Source organism: Pongo pygmaeus, chromosome 15 (genome assembly GCF_028885625.2).
Source record: "Pongo pygmaeus isolate AG05252 chromosome 15, NHGRI_mPonPyg2-v2.0_pri, whole genome shotgun sequence".
In the NCBI taxonomy this organism is placed as follows: Eukaryota; Metazoa; Chordata; class Mammalia; order Primates; family Hominidae; genus Pongo; species Pongo pygmaeus.
The window spans coordinates 20,953,992-20,978,906 of NC_072388.2; the positions used below are offsets into that span (position 1 = coordinate 20,953,992).

At 47.0% G+C, this 24,915-nt stretch overlaps 1 protein-coding gene across 6 annotated transcripts in view; it reads right to left on the bottom strand.

The window, feature by feature from the left end:
• SLC7A7 (solute carrier family 7 member 7) overlaps window positions 1-24,915 on the bottom strand; it is a 50,005-nt gene that overhangs the window by 19,417 nt on the left and 5,673 nt on the right. For 3 of the 6 annotated variants that reach the window (XM_063651413.1, XM_063651412.1, XM_063651414.1), the window contains 2 exons: window positions 20,089-20,226; window positions 17,664-18,204 (listed from right to left, as the gene is read on the bottom strand). In XM_063651413.1, the coding sequence (XP_063507483.1) occupies window positions 17,664-18,162 (499 nt within the window). In that variant the 5' untranslated portion in view covers window positions 18,163-18,204; window positions 20,089-20,226. Of the gene's footprint in view, window positions 1-17,663; window positions 18,205-20,088; window positions 20,227-24,398; window positions 24,689-24,915 lie in introns of those variants that run through there. The other 3 variants (XM_054448852.2, XM_063651415.1, XM_054448853.2) reach the window with 3 other exon arrangements.

Genomic DNA, 24,915 nt, shown 5'->3' on the forward strand with positions numbered 1-24,915 from the left:
TTTAACAAAGTCCAGTGCTCAGGCCCCACCCAGACCAATGAAGTCAGAAATTCTGGGGTGGAACCCAGGCATCGGCATGTTTTTAAAACTCCCCAGGTGACTCTGAAGCATGGTGACAATTGAGAACGGCTTTTCCTACCTCCAGTGACACAAGACCCTCATCAATTCTCCTCAAAAGCAATTTTTCTGCTTCCTCAATTCTTGTTCTCCAAGCCAATTCTCATCTCATTCTTCTCCCCAGTGGTTCAGATTTATGTAGTCAGGGAGTGGGAGTGATGAGTATTGTTTTCTTTCTTTTCTTTTTTTTTTTTTTTTTTTGAGACAGGGTCTCACTCTGTTGCCCATGCTGGAATGCAGTGGCACAATCTTGGCTCACTGCAGCTTGGACCAAATAGGCTTAAACAATCCTCCCATCTCAGCCACCTGAGTAGCTGGGACTATAAGCATGCACCACCATGCCCAACTAATTTTTTTTTTTTTTTTTTTTGTAGAGACCAAGTTCCCCAGACTGGTCTCCTGAGCTTAAGCCATCCTCCTACCTCAGTCTCCCAAAGTGCTGGGATTACAGGCGTAAGCCACCGTGCCCGGCCTTGTTTTCTTAATTCTCCAAATGATTCCAATCCACAGCCAGAGTTAGGACCCACTGCTGCCCAGCATCTTCCGCAACCTCCTCTAGGCTACCTGCCCAGCTTCTTCTGAGGCAGAGAGAAAAAGAAAGGAACATAGAAACATAGAACATAGAAAGAAAGAGAGCAAGGATGAGCCCCCAAAGGGACTTGATGATCAAAGCAGCATAAAGGTCTACCCCTTCACTGCTGGTCAAGAGTTTGTTCCAAAGTTCGCAACAAACCCACACTAGAAAGAACCCAAGGCTCTGATGAAAGCCTATTTCTTGAGGTGAATATGGGCCAGAAAAGGTAGGTTTCTTCACCTCCACCCTCAGATGGCTCTTGGGAAAAACCCTCTGAAAAAGGCAACTAGCTTCCAAGTGGAAGGTTCAAAGGGCAAAAGTCAGTTGGGGGCCCAGCATCTGACTGTTCCACCTCATTAGCCACAAGTACATGAGATCAGTCATTCTGGTACCAGGAGAAGCTGCACGAGGACACCTGGACAAAGCTCTCAGACACACAGAGATCCAAAGTCCTTCACAGCCCACAGCAGCTCTGGCAGACTCAGAGTAAGCTGTCTGCCCCCTTCTCACAGCAACCCTCAGCCCCCACCAGCACCCTGAAAGGCAAAAGCAGGAAATACCCTTCTCAGCCAAGTTGAACCCGGAATCATATCTTCTGTTCATTCATCCAGCCAACATTTACTGAAGAACCCACTACATGCAATTCACTGTGGCCATGTATGCATGACACGAAGAATCTTTGCCTGATCCCTGAAGAACAGTACTCTGTAAACAAAGAGCCCTGAATTGCCAGGTACTGCTGACTCATTGGTACAGGGGACATACTGAAGACATAGATGGTAAAAATGTCCTGGTAGTGTCCTGAATGGCAAAACAACTAGGTCTCAGTGTGGGCAAGTGTAGGTAAGGCAAGAACAGTAATGTCCACCTGTGAATAGTGGGCCAAAATACCTTGGCTCTGAGGAAAGGACAGTCGGGTGGAGCTGGACTTCTGGACACCTATCCTCTTGCTGAGAGAGAAGTTCCACCTCTCTCGCAAAACAGGAAGAAAAGGCTCAGCCCTCCTTTCTGATCACTGGGCTATTGTGAAGTAAAATTTAAACTGCTTTTAAGTCATCCAAAGACAGCATGTGGAAGGTAAAGCTTTTAGAAATTAATAAGATGCATATGATATGAATATAACTTGCAGTAATAGATACTATTTTTAACTTACAACTGTGTGCCAGGTCACTATGTACTTACACCTATCTTCTAATTTAATCTGACAGAGAGTAAGTTTTATTATTTTTATTTTACACTTGAGAAAACTGAGGTCAGTCAGTGACTAGCTCCAAAGCCTATATCCATTCCACCACACCACATACCTCCCTAACTGTATGCAAGAATGTGAGACTGGGAGTGGGATTATCTCCGCCTGTGGTAATGGAGATGCCTAGAACTGCAGAGCACTGGGGCAGTCCACGAATTGCTCCAAGAAGTCAGAATAAGCAGCTTCAGGAGGTGCCATCTGCGCACCTCTCTGTTTGGGAAAAGCAACCATTTCTACTACCCTAGACAGGACAGTGAGGCTCCTTCAAAACTCAGAATTCCTTCACTCACTCATTCATTCATTCATTCATTAAGCTTATATTGAGTACCCACTGTGTTCCAGGCCCTGTGCAGGCTCTGAGATTAAGATCCAGTCTCCAGCCTTCACTGAAAAGTGGACATTGACAATTACAAGAATCAGGTGCTATGAAAGTCACTGAGAGGCAACCTATCCACCCACACCTCACTGGAGGAGTGAATGGGGTGCAGGCAAGCACCAGGAGCACTGTTATCTGGACTGAGTGCATGGAGGCTGGTGCTGGGATGGGGGAGGGGAAGCAATATTCCTGACAGAGAGGGCAAAACGTTATTACCCTGACAATGAAATCAGCAATGAATGAAGTCAACCACCCGTATAAAAAAACTTACTTAAGCAATAACCAGTAAATGATTTCAAGGTCTATTAGTAATACCAGACTATCTAGGGCTGTAGTTCAACAGCTCTAAAGGTAGACTATGTCTGCCAAAAGACTGCAAACAACTGGCAGGAGCAGAGACTCTGTGTTTGCTCTTTGGAAACTGTCATGGTTTGAATAGAAAAAGATGAGAATATGGTAGAAATATAGATCACATTTCTGTGAGGTAGGGACCCCATTCTATAGAAGAGAAAACTGAAGGCTGGGCACGGTGGCTCATGCCTGTAATCCCAGCAATTTGAGAGGCCGAGTCAGGTAGATCACCTGAGGTCGGGAGTTTCAGACCAGCCTGGCCAACATGGTGAAACCCCATCTCTACTAAAAATACAAAAAATTAGCCAGGCATAGTGGTGGGCGCCTGTAATCCCAGCTACTTGGGAGGCTGAGGCAGGAGAATCGCTTGAACCCAGGAGGCAGAGCTTGCAGTAAACTGAGATTATGCCATTGCACTCCAGACTGGGCAACAAGAGTGAAACTCCGTCAAAAAAAAAAAAAAAAAAGAAGAAGAAGGAGAAGGAGGAGAAGGAGAAGGAGAACAAGAGGAAACTGAAGCTAATAAATTTGACCTAGGATTGAGTGAATCCTGCCTGATTCCATGCTCTTCACCACCACGCACCAGTGCCTCCCAAAGGGATAAGGGTATCCCCTACACTGTTCAAGAAAAAGAAGTCTGACTCAGGGCACCCAATCATTACAGCCATGGAGAAGGCATCATTGTAGGGTAGAGATATTTCATCCAACTTTCCCAGAAACACACCTCAACCAACCTAAGGCAGGCTTAACTCTTTTTCATAAAATCGTCCCTCAACCTTGGTCCTTTCCTCTAACAACCACCCTCCGTGCTTTCAGAATCATTCATCTGAAGAGCATGTCTACATTCCTTCCCGTTCCTGGGTCTCTACAATGCAGTCTGAGATGTTGCAACTCTTTCCTCTTTCACCCTGCAAAAGTTTTCCTTTGACCCTCTGAGTTGCCAATTCCAAATGACATTTTATTCCTTATTTTAAGCTTAACAGCTCCTCCAGAAAGGCTATTTTTGAGTGTAAACCTGCCACCTCTGGTACGCTGCCCTTGCTCTGCGATCTCACCTCCCCACATTAACTACACTGCATTAGAACAGTGTACATATGTCTCTCCCACCCACGAGAGCTGTGTGAGGGCAGAGAGTGGATAACAGTTATTCTTGTACCCATGGGCATAGTCCTGAACTAGACACACAGTAACACTTAATACATTTTGCTGGGTGAATAAACGATATTTCTGAAACCTGATTTCACCCTCACTGCCCTGAAATTTCATTGCCTTAGGAGAAAGCCCACATGAAAAGCCACCAGTGACCTTCATATCAATAAATCCAATCAACTATACTCAATCTTTACCTAGCTTGACCTCTTAGCAGATTGGACACAGTTAGTCATTCATTCCTTCTCAATTCACTCCCTTCCACTCACCATCTTCCAGTTTTCCACCTATCTCTCTAGATGCTCCTTCTCCATCTTTTCACAAAATACCTATCCCTCAAATGTGAGTATTCCTCAGAATGCTTCTAAGCCCTTTTGTCCTCCCTTTCTACATCTTGTCCCAAGGTCATCTCATCTGTTCCTGTGGTTTCTTTTTCTTTTTTTTTTTCTTTTTTTTTTTTTTTTTTGAGACAGAATCTTGCTCTGTCACCCCAGATGGAGTGCAGTGGCGCTATCTCGGCTCACTGCAACTTCTGCCGCAGGGTTCAAGCAATTCTCCTGCCTCAGCCTCCAGAGTAGCTGGGACTACAGGTGCACACCACCATGCCCAGCTAGTTTTTGTATTTTTAGTAGAGACAGGGTTTCGCCATGTTGGCCAGGCTGGTCTCGAACTCCTGGCCTCAAGTGATCAGCCTGCCTCAGCCTCCCAGAGTGTTGGGATTACAGGTGTGAACCACCGCCCTGGCCTGTTCCTATGGTTTCAATAACCATGTATACAATGATGACTCCCAAAGTATATTACCAGCCCAACTGTCATGATTCCAGATATATATGAATATTCAACCACCTACTGGACATTACCAAGCACATCAAACTCAACATGTCCAAAACTGATTCCATCAATTTCTCCCAAACCTACTGCACCTTCAGTGTTCCCCATACAAGTAACTGGCATCACCATCCACCCATTTATGCAAGCCAAAGACCTGGGCATGTTATTGTCATCAACAGCTTCCACTCATATCTACTCATAGTCCAAGTCTTAAGTCTCCCCATCCCCAAAACATGACTCTAGTCCAAGCCACCATCATTTCTCACTAGGATCATAGCAGCAGCTTCCCACCTGTCTCCCAGCTTTCAATCCTACATAGAAAAACTAATCTTTCTTAAACTCACAAATTCTAAAATCTAAATCACAAATGCCACTCTTCTGCTTTTAAAGGCCTTAAGAGTTTTTTCATTGCCTTAGAAGAAAGCCCACCAAACTCCTTAATATAGTTGGTGCAATAGATTGCAGTTTTCAAATATGCCTCAACATCTCCCACCCCATATTCCTTTCTTACAATGTGACTTTGACACTCTACCCATCAAGAGGCAGGGTCTGTACCCTCTTCTTGAAACTAGATGGTCTTCTGTGAATGCCTCTACCTATAGAGTATGACAGAATTGACACCATGCAGCTTCAGAGACTAGGTCATAAAGGCAATGCAACTTCCACTTTGGTTGCTAGAACACTCATTCTGGAAGCTTTCAGCTGCCTGCATAAGCAGTCTGACTGCCCACAAGTCACCATGCTGTGAGAAAGCTCAACACAGTCCATACAGAAAGACCACATGGAAAGGCTCTGACACAATTTGATAAGAGAAAGAAGGCCGGGCACGGTGGCTCACACCTGTAATCCTAACATTTTGGGAGGCCGAGGCAGGTAGATCACCTGAGGTCAGGAATTCAAGACTAACCTGGCCAACATGGCGAAACCCCGTCTCTACTAAAAATATAAAAATTAGCCGGGTGTGGTGGGGCATGCCTGTAATCCCAGCTACTCAGGAGGCTGAGGAAGGAGAATTGCTTGAATCTGAGAGGTGGAGGTTGCAGTGAGCTGAGATCGCGCCACTACACTCCAGCCTGCACAACCGGAGCAAGATTCCATCTCAAAAAAACAAAAAAAGAAAGAAAAAGAAGCCCAGATAGTCTGCAACTTCCTCAGCAACCCTTTTTCCAGCTCCTGTCACCATCTGACTGCAACCACGTGAGGGACCCTGACCTAGAACTGTCCCACTAAGCCCTTCCCAAATTCCTAAGCCACAGAAATCATAAATAAAATGACTACTGTTTTAAGACACTACGTTTTAGACTATTTGTTATAGCACAATAATAACTATCACAGCTTATAAAGCTTTGAACAACCTATGCCTTGACCTCTATTTACCTCTGCAAGCTGACTGTCAGCCTTTCCTTCCTGAAATTCAACACTGCAGCCCACCCTGAACGCCTCTCAGTGCCTGAAAGGAGCACTTCTTGCATTTAGGTTTTCATACATTCTGTTCTTGCTACTTGGAACACTCCTCTTCTACTCTTGATTAATTCTTCTTCGCCATTCAGGTATCAGCTCAAACTTCTACAGGAATGGTTTCTAAACGCCTAGGTTAGGACTGGTCTCCTCCTGTGCCTTGTTCTACCTTGCAAATCACAACATCACAATCCATTAAAACCCTGTATCGGAGGCCAGGCACGGTGGCTCACGTCTGTAATCCCAGCACTTTGGGAGACCAAGGCAGGCGGATCACGAGGTCAAGAGATCAAGACCATCCTGGCCAACGTGGTGAAACCCCGTCTAAAAAATACAAAAATTAGCTGAGCATGGTGGTGCGAGCCTGTAGTCCCAGCTACTCAGGAGGAGACAGGAGAATCTCTTGAACCCGGGAAGCAGAGGTTGCAGTGAGCTGAGATTGCGCCACTGCACTCTAGCCTGGCGACAGAGCGAGACTCCGTCTCAAAAAAACAAAACAAAACAAAACAAAAATCCCTGTATCGGGTTGCCCATCCTGACCCCGGCATGCACCCATGCATGCAGTCACACACACACACACACACACACACACACACACACACAAAGTGCTCCAAAAAGACAGTGACAGTGCAGGGAACGTGGCAAGCTCTTCACAAATACTTGTTGAATGTTTACTCTCCAACCCTATCTCTTTCCTAAATTCCAAAGGGCATATCCGCCTACTATGCTACAAATAAATTCCAAATTCAATATGCCCCCATCCTCCTCCTCACAGTAAATGATATCACTGCCTACAAATTGTCTAAACCAGAAACTTCATCTCTTCATTCAAAGAATATTTATTGAGGGCCGGGCACGGTAGGTGGCTCACGCCTGTAATCCCAGCACTTTGGAAGGCCGAGGCAGGCAGATTATTTGAGTTCAGGAGTTCGAGACCAGCCTGGCCAACATGGTGAAACCCCATCTCTACTAAAAATACAAAAATTAGCCGGGCATGGTGATGTGTACCTGTAGTCCCAGCTACTCAGGACACTGAGGCAGGAGAATCCCTTGAACCCGGGAGGCAGAGGTTGCAGTGAGCCCAAGATCTTGCTACTCTACTCCAGCCTGGGCGACAGAGCAAGACACTGTCTCAAAACAACAACAACAACAACCAAAAAAAAAAAAAAAGAATATTTATCAAGCTTCTCTGTTTCCTTGCTGGGGATACAGTGGATCATAGATAGGCACCGCTCTTCTGGCACAAAACTTACAAGATGGTGGATGTTTTCCTTGACACTTCCCTCTCCCTTTATACTTGACACCTTAATAGGTCTCATTGGTTATATTGATTATACCTTCTAAATTGCGCTCAGATCTATCCTTCCTTGTCTACCCCAACTGCCCCCACCCTAGTTCAGGTTTTTGTCATTTCCTGCCTGGATTGCTACAAGAGCTTCCTAATATTGTCTCTGCCTCCAGCCTTGTCCCCTAAGTTCCACCCCAGCTATATCACTCCCCTGTTTAAAGTCCTTTAATGGCTCCTCATATGCTTTGAATAAATTCTAAACCCCTACAAAGACATACCTTGCGTTCTAGCCCCTTGCCCATCTTGGTCCCCTCATATCCCACAATCCCCCATGCACCCCCACACCCCATACATTTTTTTCATCTTGTGCCTTTACATTGGCTTTCCCTGTGCCTAAAATGTCCTGCCCCCTTCTTTATTCAACATATAATTATTGAGCACCTAGCAGATACCAGGCACTGTTCTATGTGCTGGTGATTCAGCAGTGAGTAAAACAAAGTCCTTATTCACATATGTTTATATTCTAGAGGGAAAGAGAGACAAGTAAATGATGTGTTGAACACTGTTATAAAGAAAAAGAGGACAGGCACAGTGGCTCACGCCTGTAATCCCAGCATCTTGGGAGACCAAGGCGGGCAGATCGCCTGAGGTCAGGAGTTTGAGATCAGCCTGACTAATATGGTGAAACCCTGTCTCTGCTAAAAATACCAAAATTAGCCAGGCATAGTGGCAGTCGCCTGTAATCCCATCTACGCGGGAGGCTGATTGCAGTGAGCCGAGATCGTGCCATTGCACTCCAGCCTGGGCGACAGAGCGAGACACCATCTCAAAAAAAAAGAAAAAGAAAACAGGATAGGGAACTGAGAGTGACCATTTTAGATAGGATAGGTCTCTAGTAAGGTACTATTTTTGCAAACAGGTGAATGGAGTAAGGGAATAAGCTCTGCAGGCATCTGGAGACGTGCCTTCCTTGCAGAAGAAACAAACACAAAATCCCTGAGACATGTATATGCCAGGGAAATGCAGGAGCGGCAAGAAGGCCAGTGTAGCTGGAGCAAAGTGAGGGCAAGAAGTCCAAGGTGAATCAAAGAAGTCAGGTGGAGTAGGGACACACAGGCCACGGTAGAAACGTGGGTGCTTCGGCCCAGCCTGACTCCTTTCATCCTTCAGTGCTGATGCAGACATCATCCCCTGAACAAGCCGCTCTCCACCCCTGCAAGCACTTGCCACATATACATGTTTAAGTGACTATGTTTGCCTCGCTTCCCCACCACACTGTGCGTTCCCTGCAGGCAGGGGCTCCACCTTTCAGCTCCATGCTTTATAGAGCCCAACATGTTCAGAAAAAATTTCTCAAATTATTCAAACTTTCTTCTTTTGTTCCAATTCCATACCCTGCAAGCAACTTCCTGATTACTAGATTGGTTTCCCAGTTACTAGGGTACCAGGGAGGGGATGCCTTGATAGTGAAGACACACCTTCTGGTCATTAGAAATTACTCATGTGGGAAAGGATTCCCTATTTAATAAATGGTGCTGTGAGAACTGCCTAGCCATATGCAGAAAATTGAAACTGGACCCCTTCCTTATATCTTACACAAAAATTAACTCAAGATGGATTCAAGACTTAAATGTAAAACCCAAAACTATAAAAACCCTAGAAAAAAAATCTAGGGTTTTATAGCAATACCATTCAGGACACAGGTACGGGCAAATATTTCATGGCAAAAATACCAAAAGCAATTGCCACAAAAGCAAAAATCGACAAATGGGATCTTATTAAACTAAAGAGCTTCTGCACAGCAAAATAAATTATCATCAGAGGGAAGAGACAACCTCTACAGAATGGGAGAAAATTTTTGCAATCCATCCATCTGAAAAAGGGCTAATAACCAGAGTCTACAAGGAATTTAAACAAATTTACAAGAAAGAAACAAACAATCCCATTAAAAAGTGAGAAAAGGACATGAACAAACACTTCTCAAAGGAGGACATTCATGCAGCCAACAAACCATGAAAAAAAGCCCAACGTCACTGATTATTAGAGAAATGCAAATGAAAACCACAATAAGAAATCATCTCACGTCAGTCAGAATGGCAATTATTGAAAAGTCAAGAAACAGCCAGGCATGGTGGTTCACATCTGTAATCCCAGCACTTTGGGAGGCTGAGGCAGGTGGACCACCTGAGGTCGGGAGTTCAAGACCAGCCTGACCAACATGGAGAAACCCCGTCTCTAACAATACAAAATTAGCCAAATACAAAATTAGCCGGGCATGAGGGTGTACGCCTGTTATCCCAGCTACTCAGGAGGCTAAGGCAGGAGAATTCCTTGAACTTGGGAGGCGGAGGTTGCGTTGAGCCGAGATTGTGCCATTACACTCCAGCCTGGGCAACAAGAGTGAAACTTCGTCTCAAAAAACAAAACAAACAAAAAAAAAAGGCAAGAAACAACAGATGCTGGCAAGGTTGCAAAGAAAAAGGAACGCCTGGCCAGGTGCAGTGGCTCACGCCTCTAATCCCAGCACTTTGGGAGGCCAAGGCAGGTGGACCACGAGGTCAGGAGTTCAAGACCAGCCTGGCCAAGATGGTGAAACTCCGTCTCTACTAAAAATACAAAAATTAGCCCGGTGTGGTGGTGGGCACCTGTAATCCCAGCTACTCAGAAGGCTGAGGCAGAGAATCACTTGAAACAAGGAGGCAGAGGTTGCAGTTAGCCAAGATCATGCCACTGCATTCCAGCCTAGGCGACAGAGCAAGACTCAAAAGAAAAAGAAAAAGAAAAAGAAAGGTACGGCAAGTAAGAAAATGTGGTACATATATATCACGGAATAGTATGCAGCCATAAAAAGGAATGAGATCGTGTCCTTTGCAGGGACATGGATGAAACTGGAAGCCATTATCCTCAGCAAACTAATGTACGAACAGAAAACCAAACACCAAATGTTCTCACTTATAAGTGGGAGCTGAACGATGAGAACACGTGGACAAATGCGGGGGAAGAACAACACACACTGGGGCCTGTCGGTAGAGGTTGGTGGAGGGAGGGCATCAGGAATCATAGCTAATGGATGCTAGGCTTAATATCCAGGTGATGGGTTGATCTGTGCAGCAAACAATCATGGCACATGTCTACCTATGTAACAAAGCTGCACATCCTGCACATGTGCCCTGGAACTTAAAATAAAAGTGGAAGAAAAATTAAATAAATAAAAATTTTAAAAAAAGAAATTACCCATGTATGCTCATCAATAAACTGTACATACATCAAAGGCCAAGTGCGGTGGCTCAGGCCTGTAATCCCAGCACTTTGGGAGGCTGAGGCGGGCGGATCACGAGGTCAGGAGATCGAGACCCTGGCCAACATGGTGAAACCCCGTCTCTACTAAAAATACAAAAATTAGCTGGGTGTGGTGGCAGGAGCCTGTAATCCCAGCTACTCAGGAGGCTGAGGCAGGAGAATCGCTTGAACCTGGGATCTCAGCTCACTGCAACCTCCGCCTCCCGACATAGCGAGACTCTGTCTCAAAAAAAAAAAAAAAACTGTACATACATCAGTAAGCTGGCATTATCATTCACACATCAATCTCTTTTTTTTTTTTTGAGACGGAGTGCTCTGTCGCCCAGGCTGGAATGCAATGGTGCAATCTCGGCTCACTGCAACCTCCACCTCCCAGGTTCAAGTGATTCTCCTGCCTCAGCCTCCCACGTAGCTGGGATTACAGGCGCCCGCCACGAAGCCCGGCTAATTTTTTTGTGTTTTAGTAGAGACGGGGTTTCACCACATCAACCTCTTTTTTTAGATAAGCGTGACTCAACTGCTGGGAAAATGACCCAATTCTGTGTCATGGCACCCAAAGAAGGCGCTGCTCATGGAAGGGCCACATAAGCAGCCTGGCAGAAGACTCAGATGCCCTGTCTGCCTCACACTCAGCCCACCTTCCCTATTTTAGATGGCAGCCCCATCACCCACACCTGTCCAAGCTCAAATCTCTAGCTTCATGAACTCTGAGAGCTTCCACATTCCCCATACCTAGAATATATGGGTAATGGGGTGTGCATGAAAGATTACGGGATATGAGAAGGCCAAAGCGGCGAAAGCACAAGGCACACCTTCCTAGGGATTTAGATTTTATCCTAAAGCATATGAGGAGCCACTGGAGGATTTTAAACAGGGAGCAACATACTAGGGTGAAAACCTATGGGCAAGGCTGGAGGCAGGGCTTCACCTGTGAGAGCTCCCCGACCCCTGGCAAAAAGTCCTTGGAAGTCCACTGTTAACTATTTCTTTTTTTTTTTTTTTTTTGAGACGGAGTCTCGCTCTGTCACCCAGGCTAGAGTGCAGTGGCGCGATCTCGGCTCACTGCAAGCTCCGCTTCCCAGGTTCACGCCATTCTCCTGCCTCAGCCTCCCGAGTAGCTGGGAGTACAGGCTCCTGCCACCATGCCCGGCTAATTTTTTTTGTATTTTTAGTAGAGACGGGGTTTCACTGTGTTAGCCAGGATGGTCTCAATCTCCTGACCTCGAGATCCGCCAGCCTCAGCCTCCCAAAGTGCTGGGATTACAGGCGTGAGCCACCGCACTGGGCCAACTATTTCTTTATTCATACCCTCATCTCTGTTCCTAAGGCCACTCCACAGTGCAGATATTCATCACCCTTCACATGGATTCAGGTTTCGGCTCCCTAAACCAGTCTCCCCACCTTCTGTCTCTTGCTCTTTCCAAAAACATTCTCCATGTGGCCACCAGAGTTCTCCTTTTAACTAAGTCTGATTATTTCACTAGTCCCCATATCCCCGCTTAAAATCAGTAGCTGTGTAGCTTTGTAGCTCCCACCTGTAATCCTAGCTACTCAGGAGGTAGGAAGATCACTTGAGGCCAGGAGTTGGAGGCCGCAGTGAGCTATGACTGCACCACTGCACTCCTGCCTGGGCGACAGAGCAAGAACCCCCCATCTCTAAAAATATAAAAATAAACAATAGCTTCCCCTTATCTTTTAGATAAAGTCCAACCTGATTATAAAACCCATCTCACCCAGGGCTGTCTCCTCGCCCTTCTCCCACCCCACATTCCAACCATACCAACAACCTGGAATTCTCTGAACATTCTGTGCCTTGCACCTCCCCACCTTTGCACATGCAGTCTCCTGTGTGAAAGGTCGCAGGAGACAGCTATATTTATTTTCAAAATTCAGCTCAGACTCCATGTTCTCTGTGATACCTTCCTAAGCCCTCCTTCCCTACAAAAATAAAGTTGTCCCATTTAGGTCGGGCGTGGTAGCTCATGCCTGTAGTCCCAGCAATTTGGGAGGCTGAGGCGGGCAGTTCACCTGAGGTTAGGAGTTCGAGACCAGCCTGGCCAACATGGGAAACCCCGTCTCTACTGAAAACACAAAAATTAGCCGGGCGTGGTGGTGCACACCTGTAATCCCAGCTGCTCAGGAGGCTGGGGCAGGAGAATCGCTTAACTTGGGACATGGAGGTTGCGTGAGTGAGGCGAGATCACACCACTGCACTCCAGCCTGGGAGACAAGAGTGAAACTTCGTCTCAAAAAAAAAAAAAAAGTTGCCTCATTTGCTCTTATGGTGCCTCTATCAGTGCACAAATTATATTGCATGACAATTATTTGTTAACATGTCTGTCTCCTTTCTGGACTATAAATTATTGAATGGCAAGGGCCAGACATCATTCTTCTTTGTTTTTCAGCACTAAGTAAAATATCTAGCACACACATAGCATGCCCTAATTAAATTTTTTCTAAGGGAGGGAACGTATGAAAGCTCTAAATTAAAGCCCTTCTCTTGCTAAATCTGAAGATTCTGCCTAAGTTCTCACTTAGGCTAATCAGAATGTCTTCATAGGTCCCAGCATCTGACTTGTGTCAGGTGCTTATTAAACAGTGCCTGAAGGCCAGGCACAATGGCTCACGCCCGTAATCCTAGCACTTTGGGAGGCCAAGGCAGGCAGATTGCTTGAGCCCAGGAGTTTGAGACCAGCCTGGGCAACATAGCAAGATCCCATCTCTATAAAAAGAATTAAAAAACAAAACCAAAACAGTGGCTGAAGGAATAAACCCATGAATCATATGTCACTAAATTCTTAGTCTTGGTTGCCCTTCTGAACCTTCTTTAGATCTCTATGTTCCTCTGAAGTTATTAAAGATAGAACAAAGTCCGGATATTATCTATGCAGTAATATCTCATTTATCTAACCATAACTACTCAGATGAAGCCAAGAAGCAGGAAGAGGAACAGGACTACAAGTGGCCAAGAAAGACAGTAATTTTAAACATAATACCTTATACTTGAGTCATAATTCATGGTTTTCACTGAACCTCATTCCATTCTCACAACAGCCTGGAATTAAACAGTCAGTGCACCTGGCTCAAGGTCACATAGCTATTGAGCCCAACCTCAAACACAAGTGTGTGCACAAGCGGTGTGCACCTTTCACTCTATCAGAGAAATCTCAAATGTGTGTCACACATGTGTGCACAAAACTCTACGCGTTTTACTCACTGAAGAGCTCTGCATACGAACCATAACTGCGGCTACTTTGCATGTATTCTTTTTGTTTTGTTTTGTTTTGTTTTGTCTTTTGAGACAGAGTCTCACTCTGTGGCCTAGGCTGGAGTGCAATAGCATGATCTCAGCTCACTGCAACCTCTGCTTCCTGGGTTCAAGCGTTCCTCCTGTGTCAGCCTCCCCAGTAGCTGGGATTATAGGCACCCACCACCACACCCAGCTTTTTTTTTTTCTTTTGAGACAGAGTCTCGCTCTGTCACCCAGGCTGGCGTGCAATGACGCAATCTCTGCTCACTGCAACCTCTGCCTCCCGGGTTCAAGCGATTTTCCTGCCTCAGCCTCTCGAGTAGCACGCACCACCACACCCAGCTAATTTTTTTGCGTTTTTAGTAGAGACGGGGTTTCACCATGTTGGCCAGGATGATCTTGATCTCTTGACCTCGTGATCCACCCATCTCGGCCTCCCAAAGTGCTGGGATTACAGGCGTGAGCCACCATGCCCGGCCTTTTTTGTATTTTTAGTAGAGAGGGGGTTTCATGATCCGCCCGCCTTAGCTTCCCAAAGTGCTGGGATTACAGGCATGAGCCACTGCACCCGGCCTTTGCATGTATTCTTACGAGGATGTACAGGCACATGAATGTGTACATGGGTGAATGAGGGTTTGAACATGTATGTCTCTATACCCAAATTAGAAGCAGAAAACTGGCCAGGTGCAGTGGCTGTGAAATCCCATCTCTTCTAAAAATACAAAAAATTAGCTTGGCATGGTGGCAGGCTCCTGTAATCCCAGCTACTTGGGAGGCCGAGGCAAGAGAATCGCTGGAACCTGGGAGGGAGAAGTTGCAGTGAGCTGAGATCGCACCATTGCACTCCAGCCTGGGCAACAAGAGCGAAACTCTGTCTCAAAAAAAAAAGCAGCAGCAGAAAATTAAAAAGGGTTGACTGGCAGAGGTAGGCACAATGCCAGAATCGAGGAACAAGAGCTGTCAGAAATGTCACAGACAAAGATAGTTAAAATAATAGAATTCTAAGGCCGGGAAGGTGGCCCATGCCTGTAATACCAGCACTTTGGGAGGCCGAGGTGGGCAGATTACCTGAGGTCAGGAGTTCGAGACCAGCCTGACCAACATGGAGAAACCCCGTTTCTACTAAAAATACAAAATTAGCTGGGCATGCTAGCATGCCTGTAATCCCAGCTACATGGGAGGCTGAGGCAGGAGAATCACTTGAACCTGGGAGGCGGAGGTTAAGGTGAGCCAAGATCGCGCCATTGCATTCCAGCCTGGGCAACAAGAGCGAAACTCCATCTCAAAAAAAAAAAAAAAAAATAGAATTCTGGTATTTTAAAGGAATGCAGCCATCTTAGAAATATTACTTAGATGAAATGATCCTTCTCTGCACATGATATAATTAACCATATGCCCACATTTGAGGGTGCTCCAAGACCAATAGATCCTAAAATTAATTTCACCAGTAAGCAACCTACCAGATCATCTGCAAGTAATGCAAGAGAAATCACAGATCACATTTAAGACCTCAGTGAAGGCCAGGCACTATGGCTCATGTCTGTAATCCCAGCATTTTGGGGGCCAAGGTGGGTGGATCACCTGGGGTCGGAAGTTCAAGACCAGCCTGACCAACATGGAGAAACCCTGTCTCTAATAAAAATACAAAAATTAGCCAGGCGTGGTGGCCCATGCCTGTAATCCCAGCTACTTGAGAGGCTGAGGCAGGAGAATCACTTGAACCCGGGAGGCGGAGGTTGTGGTGAGCCGAGATTGCGCCATTGCACTCCAGCCTGGGCAACAAGAGTGAAACTCCATCTCGAAAAACAAACAAAAAAAAAACCTCAGTGAAAACCCCCTTCTTGCAACACAAAGCAGTGCCTTCCACCCCTCCCTGACTGTTGCCGTGTATGACAAACATCCCATATGCAGAGATGAGTCCAGGCCAGACACAAGGACACACAAAACACAGAAGGACCCCCACAGAAGACAGCCAGTTCTCTACACAACAGTAAAATCAGGGAAGCTGGAAAGGAAGTTGAGGAGTGAATGGGGCAATACAGAAATTGAAAGAAAAAAGGACACAAACTGATTGGAGAGCAGTGAGCCAATGAGCAATTGCACCTGGTGCAAAATTCCTGTGCCCCAACTGCTAGAGCAGCTGCCCCTCAAACTGACAGAATGTCTGAGCTTCTTCACAGTTGCGGGGTGGAAGGCATCTCTAAGGTCCTAGGCTCTCCCAGGTTGGAAGGGCATTTTTCAAGAATAGAGGCATCTGAGGGATGGGGCTATGGAGAATCATCATCTCAGCACCTCCAATGGCTTTACTGAATGTACAGATTTAAATAATGTTTTGTTTATGAGATGGAGAAAAAGCCAAGGTGGACTGAAATGACAGTATTAAAAATCTAGCCCACAGAGGCCGGGTGCAGTGGCTCACGCCTGTGATCCCAACACTTTGGGAAGCCAAGGCAGGTAGATCACTTGAGGTCAGGAGTTCAAGTCCAGCCTGGCCAACACAGTGAAACCCTGTCTCCATCAAAAATACAAAAAAATTAGCTAGGCATGGTGGCACATGCCTGTAATCCCAGCTACCAGGGAGGCTGAGGCAGGAGAATCACTTGAACCCAGAAGATGGAGGTTGCAGTGAGCTGAGATTGCGCCACTCAAGCCTGGGTGACAGAGTGACTCTATCTCAACCAAAAAAAAAAAAGGAAGAATCTAGCCTACAGAAATACTCATGCAGCTGCAAAAGGGTATCCACTAGAGCATTATCTGTAAGACTGAGAAACTGAAACCAACGTACATGGCCATTAACAGAGGACTAGCTAGATAAATAAACTACTATACATCCTTAAAATTAATATGAAATAATATGAAGCATTTTTTAAAAAGTAGATCTGTAAGTAGAAAAGAATGTCACTGATAATGCTAGAGGAAAAGCACACTGTAGAATTATATGTAGACTAGTATGATCTCATTTTTGTAAAAGAACAAAACTACACCACTTTTTTTTTTTTTTTTTTTTGAGATAGAGTCTCACTCTGTTGCCCAGGCTAGAGTGCAGTGGTGCAGTCTTGGCTCACCGCAACCTCTGCCTCCCAGGTTCAAGTGATTCTTCTGCCTCAGCCTCCCAGATAGCTGGGATTACAGGCGCCTGCCACCACACCCAGCTAATTTTTGTATTTTTAGTAGAGATGGGGTTTCACCATGTTGGCCAGGCTAGTCTCGAACTCCTGACCTCAGGTGATCTGCCCACTTCAGCCTCCCAAAGTGCTGGGATTACAGGCATAAGCCACCACACCCTGCCAAAACTACATCTCTTGAAGGAACAAGAAAAAAAAAAAATCAGTGTGCCTGTGGTCCCTGCTACTCAGGAGGCTGAGGCAGGAGGATAGCTTGAGCCTAGAAGTTCGAGGCTGAAGTGAGGTATAATCACACCACTGCACTCCAGTCCGGGTGACAGAGCAAAATACCTGTCTCTTTAAAAAAAAAAAAAAAAATCAGGAAGAATATGCAAACTGCTAATAGTGCTTACTGTGAGAAGCTGGGGAAAAGGTGAGTGTTTTTGCACTACACTGTGGTACTGTTTGAATTTTCACACAAAGCATACATTAACTATATATATATATATGTTGTCAGAGACATTCCTTTCTATCTCCTTCTTACTCCCAGACTGCACTCACATCCCAGCCTCTGTCCAGCCCTCCACCCACCATCTCCTGCCCCAGCCCCACTTACAGATGCAGGCAGCAGCCAGCAGGCGGCTGGCAGCATAAGGGGCGAAGCAGCTCGGGAAGAGAGGCTGTACCATGTAGTTGGCAAAGGTGATGGCAATGATGGCCTGGCTGGTGGGCTCAATGATGAGCAGGGAGGTCCAGAGTCTGATGAAAGCAAGGAATCCTCCAAAGGCCTCCAGGATATAGGCATAGCTGGCCCCAGATTTCTTAATGGTGGTGCCCAGTTCCGCATAACAAAGGGCCCCAAAGACGGAGAAGAGGCCCCCGACAGCCCAGATGACCAGAGAGAGACCAAAGGAGGCACTGTATATGAGCACACCCTTGGGGGAAACAAAGATGCCCGAGCCAATCATGTTCCCCACAATCAGGCACACGCCGTTAAGCAGTGAGATCTCCTTCTTCAGCTTTACCTGCTCCGGCCCTGGGCTGGCCCCATCACCCAAAGGGGAGGTTTCCACCTCAGGCTGGGAGGCCACTTCATACTCAGTGCTGTCAACCATGGTGGAGGAGAGGAAACCCTTCACCAGCTTTCTGGCATTGCCCTTTAAGGAAGAAAGATGATGCTATATATTAGGTGGTTGGCAATTACATAGAACCTCTACCCGCCTCCAACACAGGGTAATATGGGCAGCTCACCAACCACTGCGGAGACCTCCAAATAACCTTTTCTCCAGCTCACTCATCAAAACAACCCCAACTTGAATATTTATCTATCTATTTATTTCTTTATTTCTTTATTGACAAAGTTTCGCTCTGTAGCCCAGGCTGGAGTGCAATGGTGCAATCTCGGCTCGGCTCACTGCAACCTCAGCCTCCCGGGTTCAAGCGCTTCTCTTGCCTCAGCCTCCCAAGTAGCTGGGATTACAGGCACCTGCCACCACACCTGGCTAATTTTCTTTCTTTTTTTTTTTTTTTTTTTTTTTGAGATGGAGTTTTGCTCTTGTTGCCCAGGCTGGAGCGCAATGGCGCGATCTCAGCTCACCGCAACCTCCACCTCCTGGGTTCAAGTGATTCTCCTGCCTCAGCCTCCCGAGTAGCTGGGATTACAGGCATGCACCACCACACCCAGCTAATTTTGTATTTTTAGTAGAGACGGGGTTTCTCCATGTTGGTCAGGCTGGTCTCAAACTCCCGACCTCAGGTTATCCGCCTGCCTCGGCCTCCCAAAGTGCTGGGATTACAGGCGTGAGCCACCTTGCCCGGCCTCCAACTTGAATTTTTAAGAGAAAGCACTCATTCGCCAGAAAGGATCTGTCTCTCATCATTAGGAAATTGCTGCCCACCCAACTCTCCAAATAGAGAACTAAATCTTGGGCTGGGCGCGATGGCTCACGTCTGTAATCCCAGCACTTTGGGAGGCCAAGGCGGGCAGATCACCTAAAGTCGGGAGTTCGAGACCAGCCTGACCAACATTTAGAAACCCAGTCTCTACTAAAAATACAAAAATTAGCCATGCGTGGTGGCACATGCCTGTAATCCCAGCTGCTTGGGAGGCTGAGTCAGGAGAATCACTTGAGCCCGGGAGGCGGAGGTTGTGGTAAGCCAAGATCAGGCCATTGCACTCCAGCCTGGGTGACAAGAGCAAAACTCTGTCTCAAAAAAAAAACAAAATCTAAAACAAAACACTAAATGTTGGTTCTCTCTGAGCCTGCTATAATACAAGACAGGCATGGGGGCAGTGTGGTGGCTCCCAGAAAATAACTATAATGGCTTGACCCCGAGTTTTCAGCCTTATCCAAAACCCGTCTTCCCTCCAATTTCAGCTTCAGGGATCACCTGTGCTGAGATACAACATTAGGACCCGACCTTACCAGCAGCTAATCTGTGGGAGCGCCTGATGACACTGCTCTTTTCCCCAAGGACTCTACATCTGCCAAACCTAAAGGCTTCAGAAATCTGCCGGAAACCCACAACCATCCTCCTGCCCAAAGAGCATCCCTTAACCCTTAGCTGGAGTCTTCAGCCCTGGCAAAGCCCAAGTAGACCCACCTCACCCTGAAACAAGACAGGCTATTCTCTTTTGCTTGCTTTTCCTTTCCCATTCTCTGGTATTCCAAGCCTCCTGCTATCAGATCCCTCACATCAGCATCGTTGAATCACCCAAAAAAGTATGAATGAGAGAAGGGCGATCCAATGTACAACAAAACCTAGAGATGATTGGAGGCAGCTGATGGCCACTCCCTACCCCAGAGCTGCTTCTGGAGAGATACCACCCCGAGCCAAGGCAGGGAGACAGCTGCAGCCAGGCAGCACATGCTGGAAAACACCGAGCACGAGACAGCTGAGAGGAAAACGGGAGAGGCTAGTCAAGCAATGGAGAGATATTAGGGTGAGAGGCACTCAGGAGAAGAAGCAATTAGACACTGCACGGCAGCAAAGAGGAGGGTTAGCAAGGTGAGTGGAGATGAGAAGAGGGTGAAACGCACACTCACTCCTTGGTCCTGGATATAAGCAGGTTCTCACGGCAGTGCCAGCAGCAGTCAGAGAGAGAAGTGCCTTCCAGGATCTGTGGTCTGATGCTCCTCCTTCCCAGCCAGCAGTAAAAGGGAAGACCAGACAAATGCCTATGGATTTAAGCAAGAAGGGTGGAGGAGGTGAGGCAGCCCACAAAGGAAGGACTGAGGGAGGGGGAAAGGAGTATTAAGCAATCATCTGGGTCCAAGGTTCACTGGCCCTTCACATCTGCAAAAGGGGCAGCTAGGAGCTCTTGGCTCAGCATTTTCTGTGATAAGGTGCTCTCTCAGGAATCTCCTTTGTCAGCTCTGCTCTGGGACCAGGGGCCCAGAAGAAAGGACAGTCAGCTGGGTGCAGTATCTGTAGCCCTGGGGAAACTGTCCCAGAGCAAGTTAGCTGAGGACAGGACAGTAGCCGGGAAGGAATACACAGTACTCTCTCTCTCTGTGTCCTCCATGCCCCACCCTCGCCTCTCTTCTCTCTCACCCCAAGCATTTAAGAAAGGGAGGAAGGTTGCACAGTGTGACACAAAGGCTTGTTCCCATGCTGAGATTACAGGAAGTGTAAGAGTAGTCTCTACACCATGTGACTGGGCATTCTAAGAGAACTCTGCACACTTCCCCGTGCAAAGAAAGACTGGGGGGTTGCCTCCACGCCTGGGCCACTGCCCCAAAGTCTGAATCTCAGACTACTTCAAAAGAAACACAGTCAAGAGATCAAACATCTGACTGCATCCCCACCAGACCCATGTGCCTTTTCATTCTTGACAAAACATACCAAGATATTTGGGATAAGCATAAATTCCTATAAACACCTTCCTCAAATATAAGTTTACTCTACTTTCCTAAAAAATATGAGGAAATCAGGCCAGGCGCGGTGGCTCAGGCCTGTAATCCCAGCACTTTGGGAGGCCGAGGCAGGCGGATCACAAGGTCAGGAGATCAAGACCATCCTGGCTAACATGGTGAAAACTCGTCTCTACTAAAAATACAAAAAAATAAAAATTAGCCAGGCATGGTGGCAGGCGCCTGTAGTCCCAGCTACTCGGGAGGCTGAGGCAGGAGAATGAGGAGAATGGCATGAACCTGGGAGGCAGAGCTTGCAGTGAGCCGAGATTAGGCCACTGCACTCCAGCCTGGGCAACACAGCAAGACTCCGTCTCAAAAAAAAAAAAAATTAAAAAAGAATATGAGGAAATCAGATTTCACTGAATTCTGTTGGACAGACAGGCCCAGAACAGGCAGAGGAAGCTGAGCATTTTTTCGAAATCACATAGTTTATGCTATCTTTATTATTTACTTTAAATCTGGTATTCTGAGTCTCTTTCACCAACAGAAATAGACCCTATCCATTCTGAAATCCAACCGTCTGTTTCTTCTCATATCTGTTCTAATCCTCTTTGGTTATTCTACAAACAGAGAATAGAGATCTAAATATCTCTGGGAGATATCTCTACCATACATCCTCCCATGCTAGCTCTTCAAACTTTTAATTTAATCTAGGAGGAGGATTCTGGTGTGAGTGTTCCCAGAGATCATGCTTCTCCCATGACAGGCTCACAATGATCTGAAATCCTTCTGGAGGAGACTCTCCTTTTCTCCAAAATGCTCCTGTAATAATAATTGCTATCACTTATTGAGCACTTACTGGGCCAGACACACTGCTAAGGACTTAAGCACATTATCTCATGGAACCACCAGAGCTCACACACTCTTAATCACACAAGCATACTATCTCTCCATCTCCCCATCCCCCTGGCCTGCCTTAGTCTCTAGGCCTTCCTTTTATTTTATTTTATTTTTTATTTATTTATTTTCTTTTTTTGAGACAGAGTCTCACTCTGTCCCCCAGGCTGGAGTGCAGTGGCACGATCTTGACTCAGTGCAACCTCCACCACCTCCTGGTTCAAGCAATTCTCATGCATCAGCCTCCTGAGTAACTAGGATTACACCTGGCTAATTTTCGTGTTTTTATTTTGGTATTTTTATTTTATTTTATTTTATTTATTTTGAGACAGACACTCTGTCGCCCAGGCTGGAGTGCAGTGGTGCAATCTCGGTTCACTGCAACCTCCACCTCCTGGGTTCAAGCAATTCTCCTGCCTCAGCCTCCCGAGTAGCTGGGATTACAGGTGCACACCACCACGCCCAGCTAATCTTTTGTGTTTTTAGTAGAGTCGAGGTTTCACCATATTGACCAGGATGGTCTTAAACTCCTAAACTCAGGCAATCCGCCCACCTCGGCCTCCCCAAGTGCTAGGATTACAGGCATGAGCCATCGTGCCCAGCCTAATTTTTGTATTTTTAGTAGAGACGAGGTTTCGCCATGTTGGCCAAGCCGGTCTTGAACTCCTGGCCTCAACTGATCCACCTGCTTCTGCCTCCCAAAGTGATGGGATTACAGGCGTGAGCCACCGGTGCCACCTTAGACCTTGCTTTTGGACAGGAATTATCTACATGAATTACCTGGGGGAAGATGTAAGCAGACTAGATTAAAAAGAAAGAAAGTCTCTGTCATCCTTCAGTCAATAGCCTAGACAAAAGGCTCCAACAAAGTTTGTTAATCTCCTTCCTGGCTGCCCCTCCCCTTTCTCATTCTTTGCAGGGATAAGAGGTGATTACAAGTCCTCTTGGCAGTGCTGCTATTGCTAGGGTGCCCACTTCTAAAGCAAACAAAAAAAATACAAACACATCATCACGCCTGCCCTTTTAAGACCAAATTCACTGGCACCAAGGGGTGGGCATGTGTCCTAATATGACGTAAAAGAAAGGAAGGAAGGAGGGACAAAGGAAGGGAAAACTGTGAGGGAGAATGGAGAGAGAAGTGTACAGGGTTTCATTCCTGACTGGTAGCATCTGAAAAGTGAAGTCCTGTCTGTGGAATTTTGAGACAGAAATCTGCTGGGGGTAAAACCCACACTCCAGCAAACAGCACGCCCTAGTGGTAGCACCAGGAAGTGCTAGTGGACTCTAACCTACTTCAGTCTGCCCATGCACACTAGGCAAGGGAGGCTGCCATGCATAGAGAACATGAAGCCCCCCTCTTTTCTCAACCGCTACCTAGCACCCTGGACAAGAAGGCACCATCTTTGGCAGCTCACATTTCTCCCTGAGACCCTGGGTCTTAGGGTAATGCTTCCACCATTCAGGCAGCCCCACCATTCAGGCAACCTGGGGGGAACACTCCTAGGCTCTCCCAAAGGGGCTCTTCTACCCCAGGTTTTTTTTTTTTTTTTTTGGTTTTTGGGTTTTGGGGTTTTTTTCCCCGAGACGGAGTTTTGCTTTGTCCCCCAGGCTGGAGTGCAGCGGCACAATCTCTGCTCACTGCAACCTCCGCCTCCCGGGTTCTCCTGCCTCAGTCTCCCGAGTAGCTGGGATTACAGGTGCCTGCCACCGCGCCCAGCTAATTTTTGTATTTTTAGTAGAGATGGGGTTTCACCATGCTGGCCAGCCTGGTCTCGAACTCCTGACCTCGTGATCCTCCCACCTCAGCCTCCCAAAGTGCTGGGATTAAAGGTGTGAGCCACCGCGCCCAGCCCACCCCTGGTTTTACATGAGAAACCCCATAAGATAACAGCAGCCCTTGTTGCCTTTCCCTGTCTGAGATGCATTCATCTCTGAACACCCAGTGAAGACTACAGGACAACAACACTCATCCTACAGCCTGTGGAAGAAATTTGATTCAGAAACTGGCAGCAGGGCCTCCAGTATGCAGTGCCGGGCAGAACAGCCAATGGAGCCCCTCACCCTAACCTCACCCTCGAATGGCAACACCAAACACACTTCCTCCAGGAACTAGCACATAATTCGCGGTCTTGGCTCCTCAGCCAAGCTCAGGGAACTACTGTAAGAACACACTTTCTCTCCCAGAGACCCCATGTCCTGCCTGCCTGGCTCCAATCAGTCTGTGCTGCCTCCCCTAACAACAGAAACAGAAAACAGATACACTCTGGTATGACTAGATTTCCCCATCACTCCAAGCTAGAAGCTCAGCTCCTCCCTCCCCAGTTCTCTGTTTGTTTTTCTATCTTCCACTGTGGCTAAGACAGTCTCTTTAAAAAAAAAAAAAAAAGTGAAACAAAAAAGAAATTGTTTACTCCTGTGCCCAGGGCTTCCATTAAGGAAGGGCTGAAGTCTCTGGGCAGAAGGTTCAGCCCAGGGAGGGACAGGGCTGGGATCAAGAAACAGGAGGCTCTTGGGTCTCCATTCAGCCAATTTTTAGGACTCCATCCTCCTCCTGCACTTCCTCTCTCGCCCACTGTCCCTCCTCTCCCACCTCTTACCTGTCCAGTGACCTTTGGGCAGGTGCGGGGAGGAGGGACTACCAGTTGAGTCAGGGGAGAAGAGAAGGTGCTAGTTAGGAGAATCAAGGGTATGGCTCACGCTGCAGCAGCTGTTGACTCTGAGGAGCAGAAAAAGCAGAGGGTAACGGGGACTGAAATGGAAAACAGGAAAACACATGTGTGACTCTGGCCGGCAGCGGGGAGGGGCCAGGGGACGGGCTGGAGCTGGGACTGCCTGGTCAGACCCAGAGCACCTCAGTGCCTGCCAGCCTCCAGGCACCTTCTCTACTACACTGGCACCAAATACCTGAGTCTCAGCTCCTTCTCCTCCCTACCTCAGCCCCACCCCCCTCTTCCTTGTTGCCCTACATTTACTGAGCACTTAAGCTTTCCCCTCCATTGACAGTGACCTCTGATGCCTCTTGCAACTCCACTCATCCCATTTCCTACTCATCTCCCACTCATGTACTATCCTTAGTCCTGCAGAGGGGATATGATCCCATGGTTAGGGGAAGGA